The 16,064-nt window shown below is 57.3% G+C and overlaps 7 protein-coding genes across 7 annotated transcripts; 2 read left to right on the top strand and 5 right to left on the bottom strand.

Moving 5' to 3' along the window:
• Positions 1–1,467: 1,467 nt before the first annotated feature.
• Positions 1,468–1,786, bottom strand: B0H18DRAFT_1113835 (uncharacterized protein; the record flags this gene model as incomplete). The annotated part of the gene is made up of 2 exons (XM_048033027.1): positions 1,468–1,514; positions 1,558–1,786. 2 exons carry the CDS (start codon positions 1,784–1,786, stop codon positions 1,468–1,470), a joined length of 276 nt encoding a protein of 91 aa, XP_047899814.1.
• Positions 1,787–3,115: 1,329 nt separating this feature from the next.
• Positions 3,116–3,458, bottom strand: B0H18DRAFT_868641 (uncharacterized protein; the record flags this gene model as incomplete). The annotated part of the gene is made up of 2 exons (XM_048039958.1): positions 3,116–3,238; positions 3,291–3,458. Coding segments are annotated over 2 exons (291 nt in total), but the record flags the coding sequence as incomplete, so codon positions are not given.
• A 906-nt stretch (positions 3,459–4,364) lies between these two features.
• B0H18DRAFT_1113833 (uncharacterized protein) lies at positions 4,365–5,436 on the bottom strand (the record flags this gene model as incomplete). The annotated part of the gene is made up of 3 exons (XM_048033026.1): positions 4,365–5,009; positions 5,204–5,354; positions 5,408–5,436. The coding sequence occupies 3 exons, from the start codon at positions 5,434–5,436 to the stop codon at positions 4,365–4,367; spliced, it is 825 nt and encodes a 274-aa protein (XP_047899812.1).
• A 2,629-nt stretch (positions 5,437–8,065) lies between these two features.
• Positions 8,066–8,717, bottom strand: B0H18DRAFT_1113832 (uncharacterized protein; the record flags this gene model as incomplete). The annotated part of the gene is made up of 3 exons (XM_048033025.1): positions 8,066–8,336; positions 8,404–8,492; positions 8,541–8,717. 3 exons carry the CDS (start codon positions 8,715–8,717, stop codon positions 8,066–8,068), a joined length of 537 nt encoding a protein of 178 aa, XP_047899811.1.
• Positions 8,718–10,416: 1,699 nt separating this feature from the next.
• On the top strand, positions 10,417–11,165 carry B0H18DRAFT_838935 (uncharacterized protein; the record flags this gene model as incomplete). The annotated part of the gene is made up of 3 exons (XM_048039472.1): positions 10,417–10,534; positions 10,584–10,939; positions 10,989–11,165. Coding segments are annotated over 3 exons (651 nt in total), but the record flags the coding sequence as incomplete, so codon positions are not given.
• Positions 11,166–12,044: 879 nt separating this feature from the next.
• Positions 12,045–14,804, bottom strand: B0H18DRAFT_1113830 (uncharacterized protein; the record flags this gene model as incomplete). Its single annotated transcript, XM_048033024.1, has 10 exons — positions 12,045–12,102; positions 12,131–12,204; positions 12,254–12,557; positions 12,613–12,659; positions 12,701–12,810; positions 12,927–13,178; positions 13,308–13,761; positions 13,821–14,084; positions 14,572–14,722; positions 14,776–14,804. 10 exons carry the CDS (start codon positions 14,802–14,804, stop codon positions 12,045–12,047), a joined length of 1,743 nt encoding a protein of 580 aa, XP_047899809.1.
• Positions 14,805–15,666: 862 nt separating this feature from the next.
• Positions 15,667–16,031, top strand: B0H18DRAFT_1113829 (uncharacterized protein; the record flags this gene model as incomplete). The annotated part of the gene is made up of 2 exons (XM_048033023.1): positions 15,667–15,894; positions 15,945–16,031. 2 exons carry the CDS (start codon positions 15,667–15,669, stop codon positions 16,029–16,031), a joined length of 315 nt encoding a protein of 104 aa, XP_047899808.1.
• Positions 16,032–16,064: the final 33 nt, after the last annotated feature.

Raw genomic sequence — 16,064 nt, 5'->3', positions numbered from 1 at the left:
CTTGTATTTGTTTACCTCTCATCGTCTCACGCCGATTGCCTGAGCATCAGCCCAATCTGACTCCGCCACCACTTCCGCCAAAACCGTGGCGCCGAATCGATATAAGTCGCGCGGAACGAATACGGGGCCCTCCTCCACCGTGGCTAGAGCGGGTACCCGCCGGGCTGACCAGCCGAGCAATCAAGGCGCTCAAAAACAGGCGGAGCAAAGACGAGCAGGTGTCCATCGAGCGACCGCAGCTGCGGCCCCCGAGTTGCGTTGTAACCCAACGTTAACCATGTGTCTCCTCATCTTTGCATCCATGTGGCTCTTCTTCACCGCAGGCCTAACAGTATATTACCAGCACGACATAGTGAGTGACCTGCGCTGATCATCACAGGTACATCTCAGGGCTGAAGTGTTGGCCAAAGAAGGAGTACGTATTAAGCGCGCTCGATCGATGGCTCAGCGTCGTGCATGACCTGCAGGAATTACGATCGTATGTCATCTCTATGTCTGCCACAAATTAGAAGCTCACATGGCATTCAACACAATACAGAATGTCGGAACGATGTACGAGCCTAGTCTCCACCTCGCAGTGCGCCAACGTCGGTGTCCTGTAGCTGAGTGGCAATGCATGTATCCGTGCTGTATATACTTGAAACGGCGCTCAGAGGGACAATCACTGCGAGATTCCCTCAAGACGTCAGACACCCCAGCTGGACGAAGCCACTGCAGCTCTCTTGGCATGGTCTCTGTAGGCCCTATGAATCGCGTGGTGTAGAGATCCGCGCCGCGAAGACGAGTGCGATCAGGCCGCGTAGTGAGGTTCGTGCGTTTGCGACCCGTCGACCGAACGTACTCGTTAAACGCGCGCCGCGTGAGGAGGAGGGCTAGGGCTGGAGCTCGCCCACAGGAAACACCGTTCACCGCGCGACCGCTTTTGTCTCCCGTAGGCAGGCCACAAACACGACCTCTTTGACGGGGGAGGACGGCCGTATGAGGCAACCGGTCTCCAGCTTCCCAACTGTTCTCGCCGTGTCTCGCAGTCTCGATCAAAAGTTACAGCGTTGACAGGTGTCGGCGGAGAACCACTGCTATAGCATCTGGTCATTTTCGTAGAGAGGGGTGGGGGTCACTCGACCCCGTGACCAGACGCGTCGCACAAGAGGCGCATACATCGCCCGCGACGCGCTGTGCTTCTCGTAGATCTGACATCCCTGTACCGCGCATAATACCCTCACTATACTAGCCACCTTACTAACACGCCAATGAGGCTATGCGTACACAGTCACGATTCACATGCTTATACAGAAACATATACTACGGTACATGTCTTCCGATAACACAGTGGGCGGGGGGAGATGGTTCGGCATGTCGGCGGATGAAGAGGATTACATCCTGTGGATAGGACAGGTAAGCCGATGTGCCGTCCAGGGTCTGCAGACTCGGACGTAGCTTCGTCGAGGTGCGGATCGTGGTCGGGCTTCAGACACCAGCCGTATGAAGGAATACATCCTCAAGCTCCTGAGTGCCTTGAAGTAGGGTGCGTTCTCTCGCGCGATCCCCTTGCCGTACGTGCCCGTGCCACGCCAGTAGCTCCACACGCCAACGGTCTTGAGTCCTCGTTGATGTGTTCCACCCTTGTAGCGGCGCTCGACCGCATGCCATGCGTGATCGTTCCCGGAAGTGCGGCGAAGTCTGCGAAGTAGGGGTTGATGCGGATAGGGTTGAAATCGCCGGAGATCTTGGAGTAAGGCTCGTTCGTTGCGGAGGAAGCGAAGGCCGTAGTACCCGACTTGCTCATCGTGCAGCCTTGGGCGAGCCCTGCTGGGTACCATGGCGTTGGAGATACTATGCGATTGCGGGGTTGCCACGACTATCGTCCTGCAGGCCACGACTATCGTCCTGCAGGAAGTCGATTGATCCAACCTTGACGAGGCGCTTGAGCTGGTCGAGGACGAAAATGCCGCCAGATGCAGAGACCGTCTTGAAGCACGCCTGCCACGATGCTAGGACATAACGTATCCATTCAACACTGCTTACCTGCCAGCCAGTAATGATCGCGAGGTCCCTCGGGTCTTGGACCCGGTCCGTCCGCGCTGCCCTGAACGCCTCGCCTTCATTACTCACCACAGCGCAGAACGTCTCGACGTCATCCGCCTCAATCGCAACCTCAGCACCCGTAAGCGCGTCGCGAAGATTGATCTCGGGGAGCACCTCGTTGTCGCCGAACCACAGCCGCCAGTAGAAGTCCTTGATGCGCGTGTTAGGACCCTCGGCAACCTCGTGGATTCAAACGGGAGCGAACCCATGCTCGGCCTGTAGAGGAACTTGAAGTGGAGAGGCACGGAGACGTCGCGGCGGTCCTCGAACAACGCGATGTCGATCGCCTGAGACGCCGAATGATACTTGTGCTGGCCGTACGAACGAGCAGCACCGTAGAGCGCGGCGGACACAGGTATCTCGCCGCCCAAGGTCAAGACGACCTTCTGGCTCCGACGAGGAGCGAAGAGGCGGCACATCGCGTTGTCGATGTGTGATGTTCCCTGCACGATGGTCGCCGGCGTAAGGAGAGCCCTGGGCCAACTTTGACGTGGACCTGCGAGCATCCCAAGCCAGGTCGACGCCTCGGGCAAGGTGCTCCCAACGGAGTAGGTGATCTTGCCTGCCTCGGCAGAGCGCTCGACGCCAAGCGAGCTAGCGATGTTCTCCGGAAGAGGAGAAGCCCTGACACTGAGATAGTCAGCGGTCGGGATGAGACTGAGGTCGCCGCCGTAGAGGCGCTGCGCCAATTGAACTTGTCGACAAGGATAGCTGCGACGTTGTCGAGCATCTCCTTGATCGACTCGTCCTTCTTCGTCGCATGCTTCGCCGCGACAGGGCCCTGGAGGATGCACACGCGCTGCGGGTCCTGGTCGAAGACGGCCTCGATGTCCTCGGCTGCCCACAAAGAGTCCTACCCAAAACGTAAGTCGTAGTTCGTTTTCGGGTAATTTAAACGCACCTTCTTGAACCACACCTCAAAGTTCGCATCGAGAACAGGGATGAACGGTACCGGCTTCTGGCCTGGGCGCTGCGAGATGGCGAGGAAGAACGTCTTGTCCTCCGACTTCTCCGTCATCTGCAATCGTCGTCAATATGTGGACGACAAGCCCACGCGACTCCTCACCTTCTGTATGTCGATCTTGAGGTAGCTCAGGATGTTGATCATCGTCTGCAGAGCCACAAGCTCGCCAGCGCACGCATATTGTTGGCCCTAGACGCGCTGTAAGTGAGGGGACAAACGCAACCTGTTGTTTTCAACATACCTCGACGTTGTAGTTGACGATTTCTGGAAGACAGCCGGTCTTCTGCGCACTGTCATCGACAACCTCACGCAAGGTCGCGCCTGTGGACGTCTTCGACACACAGCTGAGGTTGACTGCGCACATCGCGCAGTTCGAGCGATTCCGTGCGTCACGCCCGACAGCACGCTGTGTGGCGATGTTACGATAGAAGACAGCGTCGACGCGAGACGAGATGGCCAGAACATCCACGATGGGCGCGAGAGCGGAGTGCTCGCCGAGAGTGTCCAGCGAAGGGCGCGCCGCCCTCAATCGCTTGTCCTCGAATGCCGCGCGCTCAGTGACGATGACTCGGAGAGCGATCTGAGCGAAGAGCAGGCCCGTCTTGACGAGGCGCTTGTGGACGAAGATGCCGCCAGAAACAGAGACGATCTTGAGACGCGTCTCGTTGCATTACGTGACCTCAGACCGGACGCAGAACACAAGGCCAGCGCCTGCTTGGAGAGGCTTGGGCTCAACATCCCATTCGAATCACTCCTTCGACTGCAGCGCGCCTCCGCCGCAACCTCGACAAGATACTCAAGCTCCTCGACGACCTCGAAAGTGTTCCCGCAGTCGGAGTTGGCCACAGGGACGATACGAGCCCTCGCCTTGCAGACGTCGCCGGCCTTGAGTGTGGCCCCCCACCCTCGAGAACGTCAGAACCCGCACGTAAGGTGGGCCGGCTTGAGCAAGTCGTCATCGATGGTGGCTGGGAAGATTGCCTTCATGGTGGCCTGGCACATGGTTAGGGCGTCACGAACAACGCAGAGCCGGCACTGCTTACCTGCCAGCCAGTTACGATCGCAGAATCCATCGGGGCCTCGTTCCGGCCCGTCCGTGCTGTCTTGAACGCCTCGCCCTCATTACCTACCACGGCGCAGAACACCTCGACGTCGTTCGCCTCACCTCCAGACCGATACACGTGCCGCGAAGGTTGATCTCGGAAAGCACCTCGTTGTCGCCGAACCACAGCCTCCAGCAGAGGTCCTTGGTACGCCCTCGGAAGCGTCATGGATGTTGGCGTAGCCCATGCTCGGCTTGTAGAGGGACTAGGGGTTAAGCTTGAAGAGGGACAGAGACGTCGCGGCGATCCTCGAACAGTGTGACGTCGATCGCCTGAGATGCCGAATCATATCTAACCACGGCAACCTTGAGTTCGGACTTGTGCTGGCCGTGCGAACAAGCCGCGCCATAGAGGGCGACGGTCACAGGCGTCTCGCCGTCCAAGGTCATGACGACCATCTGGCTCCGACGAGGAACGAAGAGGCGACGCATCGGGTTGTCGACGTGCGATGCACCCTGCACGGTCGTTGACGTAAGGAGTGCACTCAGCCAATGCTGCTGACGAGGGCCTGCGAGCATCTCAAGCCAAGTCGACGCCTCGGGCGACGTGCACCCAACGGAGCAGGCGTTCTTATCGGCCTCAACAGAGCGTTCGACGCCAAGTGAACCGGTGACATTCTCCGGGAGAGGGGAGGCCCTAACACTGAGATGGTCGGCGGTCGGAATGCGACTGAGGCCGCCGCCGTAGAGGCGCTGCGCCAACCTGTCGGCGAGGAACGCGGCGATGTTGTCGAGCACCTCCTTGACCGGCTCGTCCTTCTTCGCAGCATGTTTCGCCGCCACAGGGCCCCGGAGGGTGCACGCACGCTGGGGTTCTCGTCGAAGGCGGCCTCGATGTCCTCGGCTGCCCACGAAATCCTACCAACATATGAGCCACAGTTCCTCGTTGGGCGACCTTAACGTACCCTCTTATACCTGCTCGACGCTTCGGGGAACGGCGATGCTCAGCGACCACGGGCCAGACGAGACACGAAAAGAGTAGAGTATGTTATGTCTACATAAGGCTTCGCCCTCAGTGACAATATAGGGATTAAACAAACAAACGAACGTACCCTCTCGAACGACACCTCGAGAACAGGAATGAAAGGGACCGGCTTCTGGCCCGGGCGTTGTGAGATGGCGAGGAAGAAAGCCTTGTCCTCCGACGCCAGGAGCTGCGCGGTCGCGGCCGGGTACGTCGCGAAGAGGAGCTTGACGAAGTGTCTATGCCGGATCGTAAGCTGAAGGCGACGACAGAACAATACGGAGGTGCTTACTGTGCAGGCATAGCGCCGTCGTCCGACATGACGTTGGTGAGGATGTGTTGCGGCCAACCCACTGCTGTCTGCTGCCGCTTCGAGCGCCGAATGCCCCCTAGGAGACACACATTCCGCTCGCCTGCGGACAACAGTCAAACAGTGGATCTAGGAGTGATTTAGGCAAGGCGTTGCGCCCATGCCATGGTCGGTTCCGGTCAATTCGTTTGCACATGTTTGGTCCGGTGCGATCATGTGGCCACACGTGCTTCGACCGGAGATCTGAGGCTCTCAATTCCGGAATCCAAAGGCTACCTGAGCCTCTCAAACTTGTCGCCGATCCTGCAGTCTTACTCTTCTTTGGACAAGCCGATCGACTTCGTCAAGCTCTTCTTCGCATCTTACCCGGCTGCGACCGAGCAGCTCCTGGCGTTCACCATTGATCAAGTGAACACCGTTCGGCGGTGCATCTATATGGACCGATCTCTGTCGGACTCGTCAGATGTTGGTCACCAGTCGTGATAATCCACTGTACAAATATAATGTGATTTTGTGGGTATTATACACTGCCATTACATGCTGCTCGAGCGACCTCGAAAACCATGGTACCGTTTGATGCGCTGCTTCGGCTGCGACGTGTTGACATTACACACACATCTCCTCAGGCTGGCCTTCGCCTGGAGGGTCCGAGTCCTCCTGAGCGGCCGGTATCGTATCATTTGGTGGTTGTCCCCCTGCGCGCACCCTCGTTTGGTCTTCTCGGCCACCTTGCTCCTCTCAACATATCCCTACAGACTCGTGTTTAGAATGAGAAGGAGCATTGTCAATAAATAAATAAGTTGTACTTATGTTTGATACTTTGGCAGGAAGGGCTTTGTAGATCGCCTCGAACTCGGTTTCGCGTCCGGATGGTCCTTGAAGTAATCGATTTTGAACAAGCCGCTGCTCACGAAGGCTTGTCAGATGAATGAAAATCAATGTTGATGTCCTTCCCGTGCGGTCGTACTATCCGCCTGCACACGTACGAGGCAGTGTCGCTTCTTCGCAGCAGGCTGTGGCTACATAAGTGTGAGTGTGTGAGTGTGAGTTACATAACAAATGCAGACTCTCTGAACGCACGGCGTAAGTACCTCAGGCTTGCGCCTCGTGCGTTTATCACGACATTGGGTTTCTGTCGTACTCTCGGGAGGCGGCGTGCGCCGTTTGGTAGGAGGCGGCGTCACAAAATCTGAGTGGGGATTCGGATCACCATAATCGTTCTGGCGACGTTTGCGTGGCTGGTACGAGCTAGTATGCACGGTGTTCAGCAGCTCGTAGCCAGTAGGACGTCCGGATGCGTCGTTGAATTGAGGTAATCCTTGTGTTCGCAGACCTATACAGCCTTGATCAGACTCTATGGTACGACCGATGTATCGAGTATGGAAAAGGTCAATTACTCTATCTATCAGTCTGGTGCTGTCCCATAAACCACTACCAGGGCGCGCGCGAACACAAGCATACCAGTTCGGTCGTACGAACAAGAATGTAGCTGCTGGTATAACTATTAGACGAGAGCGACGCGAAGCATTCTTTCAGCAGATGGACGGGTCATCTGCGCCGCATGGTCAGGAGTCTAGTAGCGAACCGGACAGGTCTGATGCTGTCGAACCTTTCCAGCTGAGATGGATGTCCGCATGCACCATCATATGTCGCATTCAACCCGTCATGCGCGAAATTTGTATGTCATTGCTCGTGATCTAGCTGGAGATCCTGCGGCCAAAGTATCACCGACTGATCAGTCACATACTAGGGATTCATTCCGAAGCTACGAGACCACCTTGCGCGTCTCCTGGAACTTCAATTTAATGGAGACGAGTACAGCTTGTAGGTCTGAATGTTATATGTAGGTCTTCCGCTTCCGCGCACCGTTGGTTCGCGTCACGGTGGCTTGATGCGATGCTGATGTGGACGCCTGCGGAGCGGTCTCTCCAGAAGCCCGAGCCTCGGAGCCGCTCGCCGAGCGTTCCTGCGCGCACGTTGCTCTGTCTCCTTTGGAAGCTCGTATGTATTGGGACAAACATCCCTCACGAATCGCCGCATCACACTGCAAATTGGACTGTGACCGCATCGAGGCGGGACAGCGAGTCTTCGGTGTGGACGCGCAGCTTCGCAAGCGCATGCCATTCGGCGAGACGGTATAGCAGTGTCATGACGATGTGATACGAGAGAAGGGTGAGAGGCGTCCAGTGAGCCCATGGGCGTGGCGACGGCCTTCTGCAGGGGTGCTTGAAGGCCGCCGATGCGCACCGCGATATCTTACGAGCCCAGCCGCTCACGAGCGCCGCCGAGGCGAAAGGAGCCCTTGGGAAGGATGCGCGGATCTAGCTGGCAGGGAGAGTGAGCTAACAGAGCGTCCAGCTTGCGCCTCTCGTACCCGACCCCTACCCTGGCTGACCTCCGGCCCTGATGCACCGCGCCCAACGAAGCGTCCGGGTTGCCGGGGGAAAGGGCGCGAAACGCCCCGCATTTGTGCCGCGTAGCAGCGGCGCCAGCAGCCCGCACAACGCGGCGGCAGGGGCGGGGGGGCTGCAGGGGGACTGCAGGGGGGACTGCAGGGGGGACTGCAGGGGGGCTTTTGCGGCCGCAGCAGGGCTTTCTGGCCAGATCTTTGGGAAAGGCGTTCCTGTCGTCGCCGCGGCGTCAGCTAAGGGTGCTCAGGAGCCAGCGCCCGGCGAGGGCGTGCAAGGTGCGGGATGTTGGGCTCCACTCAACCGCACGCTCGGCGCCCTCGAAAAACGCGTAGGGAGGCAGCAGCTTACCGTGCGCACTCGTCCGCCTGCGGGGCGCGGCTGGTGTTAACGCTTGCGAGCACAATAAGTCGGAGTAACGACCACGGCACAAGAAAGACGACAGGACCTCGAGAACGGGCACGTCATCACGCTTCGCAAACTCGACGATCTCCCCAGCGCCGCTGTTCGCCACAGAGACAATACGAGACCGCGCCTTGCAGACGTCGCCGGCCTTGAGTGGCTCCGCACCCTCGACGACGTCGGAACCCGATCGAAAGGTGGACCAGCTTGAGCAAGTCGCCATCAACGGCAGTCGGGAGGATTGCCTTCATGATGGCCTAACGGTTACGACGTCTCGAACAACGCACAAAGCCGGCGCTGCTTACCTGCCAGCCAACTACGATCGCGGATTCCATCGGGGCCTCGCCCCGGTCCGTCCGTCCTGTCTTGAACGCCTCGCCCCGACTACCTACCGCGGAGCGGGACGTCTCGACGTCGTTCGCCTCGACCCACAGCCTCCAGTAGAGGTCCTCGATACACCCATGGATGGGGGCGTAGAACATGCTCGGCCTGTAGAGGAACTAGAAGCGAAGACGAACAGAGACATAAGCACGGCGTGCGCATGCTTATCGAATTGGGCGGCCCCAGGGTCCTGGGAGGATGTGGACGCCGAGCGAGGGATGGCAGAGCGCGGGGCGGGAGCCAACTTAGCATTTTACTGGAGCTCATTTGCTCCAGTCACATGACGTCCCGGGGCGCGGCTGCCTGTGTCACACAGGTCACACAGGTCACACCTCGCGCCGCGTTCGTGCACCAACGCCTTCACTGTCGCCGTGCCGCTGCGACGCCATCGCCGTCCACCGCAGAAGTTGAAGCGTCCCAGTTGACTAGGTGAGCTCGTCTTTACGCCTTTGTGTCCCACCCTGTTGAGTCCATCTGTCGACATCTCTTGTCGTCGTATCAAAAGCTCAGCGCCGTGGGGCAAGGGATCGACATGCCCGCGAAACCGACAACGGATGTACCTGCGGGCTGGCTAGTACAGCCTGCCCCCTGCCGGACGCACTCCAAGGAGATGGAGCCGTTCCTCACTCTCCCTTCTTGCCATCAATGCCACGCGCGAAGCCGGCCCAAGGATTGCATATTCTGCCACGAGAGTACGTCGCCGCGGTACTTAACACTTCGACATGTCGTTGACTTGATATGTTGGTTGGAAGCCCGCCGCGTACTCATACCACCGACGCTCGGTGCCTCATCGCCTCGGGTCACCTTTGTGTACCCCGAAGAACACGAAGGGCCAGTACCGCCGATGCATCTATGCGGCGAGACCGCCGTTCGAGCAATGGAGTTACAAAGAACTTTAGTACGTGGCATGGTTGCTCAGCCTGCACTGCTTGCTGAGTAAGGGACAAGCTTCTATGTTCGCAATTTCTGCGGCCCCTTGTGGAGTGCGAGCTCAAGTGCTTTGAAGCGGAAAATCTCGTGGTCTTCCCCCGGGAGCTCTCTGTTCGCGCAACATGCGGTGAGTTTACCGTTGCTAGAGTTTTGAATGTAAGCCAAACTCCAACGTTTCAGACATCTGCCACGACGAACTGTTCTGGCACAGTTCGCTGTGCAGTGACTGTGGCGCAGAGTTCTGCCACCAATGCCACTTAGACTTAGACGATGTCAGTGCGATTTTCTTTCATCACTGCAGAGCATTGATAGGGATTTTGGCAGCTCGAGAAAACTCCGCTCTTGGTGCACACGCTGTGTACAACGGGTCTCCCTCATGACCGCTCGCACCTTCTACCCGTCACTCGGTTCGAGAGAGACGAGCTCAATCGCTCTCTCAATCACATGAACGCACTCCTTGCGAATCCGATCCCCAAGCACCGGGCAAAGCCCCCCTCTGGGTGTGCTGTGTACGAATGTACAGCGAAGGAGTTGACACCTGACCTCCTCAGTCTCATCATGTATCACAAGCTCCCACTCGCAGTTTCCATCGAAAACTTCAGCTTGGACAAGAAATACGACCCTCTGTATTTCGTGAAGCACTTTGGAAATAAGCGAGTCCAACTGGTTGATTGCCGCACGCAGGGAGCTGTGAAGGCGCAGACGGTTGGCCAGTTCCTGGCGGACTTTGGTGAGCCGAAGCAGACGCCGAAGTCGTATAAACTCAAGGTGTGTTGCTGCAAGACTGCTGTGAGATGATCCCTGACGATGAGACAATACTTGATCTGGTTCACATAGGACTGGCCGCCTACAGCAGACTTCGAGAAGACGTTCAAAGAGTTAAACTGGGCCTTCATGAAATCGTTGCCTTGCGGTGACTCTACTCGGCCGGATGGATTTTACAACTTAGCCGCCCACTTCCCAGTCAATGCGTTGCGCCCCGATCTAGGTACGTTGATCACGTCTACTGTCATCCAACCCGTTTTCACTTGCTGCAGGGCCGAAAATGTATATATCGCATGCCTCAGTGCATGAGGGCATACATGTCGGCTCTACTTGGTTGCATCTAGACGTGGCGGCTGCTGTCAATATCATGCTATGGGCGGGCTGCGATGATGATGGGAAACCAGGATGTGCCCGATGGCTCATTTTCGCACCTGATGATCGGGAGCGCCTGCGCTGCTTCCTCCGCAGGAAGCTTGACGTTGCGCAAGATGTCGACCCACTGCTGGCGCAGAATGTCTTTGTTGACGATGAAATGGTCGAAGAGCTCACAGCTGAGGGCATCCGCGTGCATAAGATCGCACAATACCCAGGTGTCGCTGTCTTCATCCCTCCCGGTGCTCCTCACCAGGTGTGTGCCACGAATTTGTATGCACCCTTCTCACTGACATGGTTTGTAGGTTAGCAATGCTGTCGACGCATCAAAGATAGCAGTCGACTTCGTTCCGCCAGAGTCTCTCGAGGACATCCAGCAGCTAATGAGAGAATTTCGCAAAGATCGGCTGACACCAACGGCGACTGTAGACGATGATCTTCTCCGATTGAGTGCAACCGTCTGGTATGCATGGCTTTCGATATCAGAGAAACATCGCAATCGTCAGGCTCCACCAGGTAAGGTTATATATTACTTGCATCTGCGAATACATAGCCTACTCAACACTTTTGCACAGCTGCAACGAAAAAGCGCAAGAGGTCTGATGTCCTCAGAGTTGGTCAGGTCGCGCGCACACCTGCAAATGGCTATTGTTGGCTCTGCCCCTGCTGCAACGACCTCCGCCTCAAGCGAAGGGGAGGTGTGATTGATCACATGTGAGCTAGCAGACCATACTCGCTATGCATAAGTTACTGAAGGAACTGCTGCACAGGTCAACGAGACATGGAGGCACCTTCCCACCCGCGAAGCGTGCAGAGCTTTGCGATGATGGTCGCGTGCCTGAGGAGAAATTTCTCTTGATGCTTGAGGCCTATATCAGAGAATTTTTCCCGGAAATCCAAATCGTGCGGGCAGTCATCCCCGAATCAAACTAAGGACGACCCTCCATGGCTGTTTCACTATGTATTCCACTCTGCGCTGTATATCACTTGCTCAATGACAATCCTCAGTGTTCCGTACCACTCATGGCCAGTTGCAACCATAGTCATAACATCCCACCATGCCTAAATTCTTACAGCCCATCCTCGCGTTGTCGCTCGTTCCGAGATGTTCAAATTACACATTAACTCATGACCCAACACGAGGATGATGGGAACACGATAATGCAATAAGAAACGGTCGCGCTGGCTGCTATGTCCGGTGTACGTGCACACAACAGGTTATACATGAGTAGATCATGATAAATGTAAAGGGAGCGGAGGCAAAGAAGGGAACAAACACCTCAGCCACTCTATGCAGCGACGCGCGACGGGTTGCGGGCGAGCGTCGCGCCCGCACGCTGGGCCCGGATACTACTAAAGCGCTAGAGCTCCTCCGGCTTGACAGAGCGGTTGCGCAAGATGCTGATGTTGGTCTCACCGCTGCTCGCGGTCAGCACACCCTCGCGACGCTGGCGGAGACTTGACGATCGTCGCCTTCATCGTCAACTTGATCCAGTCCAGAGGGACGAACCAAACGATGTCCTTAGAAGAATGAGCGAACGTCAACGGCAGCAGATGTGGCGAGACTTACCCAGATCCAGACGATGCCAACCCAGCCACCAGAGATACCATGGGTACTAGTGAAACCCCAGTCGGCGTACGCCGCAATGATCGTCGGCACGAGCTGCGCAATGCAGAATGCGCAGAACAAAGCCGCCGAGGGACGCTCCATGAAGAAGCTGTGCGACCGAGTGACGAAGATGAGCGCCTGCGAGATGGTGGCAACCTGGAGGTAGACCACCGAGTGCAAAATACGATCGCTATGGTTCGTCGCAATCGTAGCACCGCCCTCGAACAGAACACCGAACTTGATGCAAATAGTAACAAGGGTGATGCTGTAGTTGAAGGCATGTCAGTATAAATAAAGCGCGGACAACAGCGAGGACGGACGTAGACAAGGTGAGGTACGAGCCGTAGGCCACGGCGTACGAGAAGATCTCGGCGAAGTCCCAGCAATGGTGAGCTGGTCGCCGGTGACCATCTTGATCTTGACGCCGAGAAGTATGGCATCGTCGAACGTCTGCTCGGTGTCCGTACTGGGAGGGTCGCAGATAGGAAGGAGACCAATGAGCTCGAAGCCGCCGCCGTCTACCTCCTCGTAAGCGCACGCAGACCGCCCGCAGCAAACTCTTCGACATCGGCCTAGATCTTGTTCTCTGCTCCTCGGTCTTGCGCGTTCAGCTCGATGGCGATACCGGCCATACCCTTGGTGGGGCGCGTGAGGTGGCCAACTGCCTCCTCACGGTACGTGATCTCCGCACGCTTGCCAGCGGGGTTGAAAGGCTTGAAGGCGAGCAACTTGATACCGAAACGCGCGCGAGTGGTGACGGTGAGAGTGCCGACAGCACCATGTCGATAGTGTCCTGGTCCTCGGAACGCGAAGCGTACGCAGCGAGAAGAATGGCGTCCTCGCGAGAAAGGGCCGTAAGTGCAGATGGCAGTGAAGCCGGGCGACCCTACGATTGACCCGAGGTGCCTTCACACACGCGGCCGCAGGGCTCCAGTGGCTTGCATTGGCATATGGCAGGTGCGCCTGGTGTCGCGAAGGGGGATCCGTGAGCGTATTGAAGCGGAGGTCGGCGCACTGCTAGACCTGAAGATGGAGCGCGGCGTTGCCCCCGGCAAGGTGCGATGCGCTCCATCGCGCAGCTTGTCGGGAACATGGTGCTGCGCCGCCGAGACACGTTCCAACCGCTGGCTAATCGGAAGACGGGCGCGGTGCGCACCCAGCTGTCGTGCTGCGTCGTGGCGGAGGAGCTTCTCTAGTTTGAGCCTGAGGACATTGATGTTGACGTGGACGCGGACGCAGACGTGATGGACGTGTCTGACGATTCGGACATGGAACAAGACTAATGTATTGTGCGACGTGGTTGGCCGGCGGAGGTCGGAAAGGGCAGAATGGTGAGCATACTCGGTGATGGTCGCGCGGCGTGGACGTGATGATCGTGGCGATGTAGCCGTCGCAGTCGATGGACGCGCGAACCTGCTCTGAACCGGGAGTAGCGTGCTTGACGATACAAACAGCGCGGGGCATGTCCTCTTACGAGGAGTTCAAGTTGGTGCAAGAACCGATCAGAGCAACACGGAGATCAGCAGACCAGTTGTTCTTCTCGACAGCCTCCTTGAACTTCGAGACCGGAGTCTAAGAGTGCCTGCGTGCTCGGTAATGAGTCCGGTAGATCCCGGAGTGACTGCGATTGCTCATTGGGGTCAAGACGATGGACGTCTAGGAGCTCTTGAAGTTCGAGGATGGCGTAACTCTGCGTCGCTAGAGTCTGCTGGTGAAGCGCACGCAGGCGTTGCTCGCGTTCCAGGGATGTCTGCAAAGAAGCGATCTCAGCCTGAAGCTCGTCGATTCTGGTCTGCATGACTAGTATCAATAACGACGAGACACTTCGCGCCGAGGACGCATCTCCCAAGTCCATTTCTGACGGTCTCAGATCCACAGCAGCGAAGAGAGCCATGAGGAGTTATACGCACCATTCTGCAGTGGCTTCGACGATCGAGACTGCTCTTCAGCTACAAGAAGTAGCGGCTTATCTAGCCCGTTGTAATACGGCATCAGCGCCATGAAGGTACAAAGAATGCTACATTCTCACCGACCATAGAATACTCCCCGCCTCCGAGTCCCTCGCTGCCGCTCGCAAAAATCTCCTCCGACTAGCTCATGCGCCCATTGGCTCTCGGTCGTCTGTGAGTTGAGGGGCCCGCCTTCAACGTAGAGGCTGGTTTGCATTACTGATCAGGACCACGGGCCAGACGAGACACGAAAAGAGTAGAGTATGTTATGTCTACATAAGGCTTCGCCCTCAGTGACAATATAGGGATTAAACAAACAAACGAACGTACCCTCTCGAACGACACCTCGAGAACAGGAATGAAAGGGACCGGCTTCTGGCCCGGGCGTTGTGAGATGGCGAGGAAGAAAGCCTTGTCCTCCGACGCCAGGAGCTGCGCGGTCGCGGCCGGGTACGTCGCGAAGAGGAGCTTGACGAAGTGTCTATGCCGGATCGTAAGCTGAAGGCGACGACAGAACAATACGGAGGTGCTTACTGTGCAGGCATAGCGCCGTCGTCCGACATGACGTTGGTGAGGATGTGTTGCGGCCAACCCACTGCTGTCTGCTGCCGCTTCGAGCGCCGAATGCCCCTAGGAGACACACATTCCGCTCGCCTGCGGACAACAGTCAAACAGTGGATCTAGGAGTGATTTAGGCAAGGCGTTGCGCCCATGCCATGGTCGGTTCCGGTCAATTCGTTTGCACATGTTTGGTCCGGTGCGATCATGTGGCCACACGTGCTTCGACCGGAGATCTGAGGCTCTCAATTCCGGAATCCAAAGGCGCTACCTGAGCCTCTCAAACTAACGGTGCTGTAACTAACGGTGCTGTAACTAACGGCGCTGTGGACGCCAGGCCACGAAGGCATCACGGGCAACGGCCTCGCAGACTTCCAGGAACGCGCGACGAGTGCAGAGTAAAAGAAACGCACCCAACAGGCAACGCTAGTACTTCAAGCCCTTTGTACCTACCAGTCGACTGCCCTTGCAGCGACCCATACCAGACACGACGCCACATACTCCAAGACTGCCCCCCGCGCCCTCCTGCGCGCAGTCACGAGCACGACCATCGACCTACCGACCATCCTCGGCACCGAGGAGGGCATAAGCTTATCACTCCGGGGGTCGTCGCGCTTTCTCGGGAGGTTTCCAGCAGGAATGCTTTTGAGGCCATAGCGTGAGTTCCGGAGGATACTAGACATGTATGCTCACTCCGCAACTGACTGACAATGCATACTCAAGGTGTCAAGTTGCCGTGGTTAGATATGATTCGGCATCTCAGGCGATCGACGTCACACTGTTCGAGGATCGCCGCGACGTCTCTGTCCCTCTTCAAGCTTCACCCCTAGTCCCTCTACAAGCCGAGCATGGGCTACACCAACATCCATGACGCTTCCGAGGGCGTACCAAGGACCTCTGCTGGAGGCTGTGGTTCGGCGACAACGAGGTGCTTTCCGAGATCAACCTTCGCGGCACGTGTACCGGTCTGGAGGTGAGGCGAACGACGTCGAGGTGTTCTGCGCCGTGGTAGGTAATGAGGGCGAGGCGTTCAAGACAGCACGGACGGACCGGAACGAGGCCCCGATGGATTTTGCGATCGTAACTGGCTGGCAGGTAAGCAGTGCCGGCTCTGCGTTGTTCGTGACGCCCTAACCATGTGCCAGGCCACCATGAAGGCAATCTTCCCAGCCACCATCGATGACGACTTGCTCAAGCCGGCCCACCTTACGTGCGGGTTCCGACGTTGTTGAGGGTGGGGGGCCGCACTCAAGGCCGGCGACGTC

The sequence above is a fragment of the Fomitopsis serialis genome (genome assembly GCF_022376445.1).
Source record: "Fomitopsis serialis strain Sig1Antser10 chromosome Unknown B0H18scaffold_3, whole genome shotgun sequence".
In the NCBI taxonomy this organism is placed as follows: Eukaryota; Fungi; Basidiomycota; class Agaricomycetes; order Polyporales; family Fomitopsidaceae; genus Fomitopsis; species Fomitopsis serialis.
Note: the sequence above shows the minus strand (reverse complement) of the source record. Positions and strands in the feature narration are given on the sequence as shown.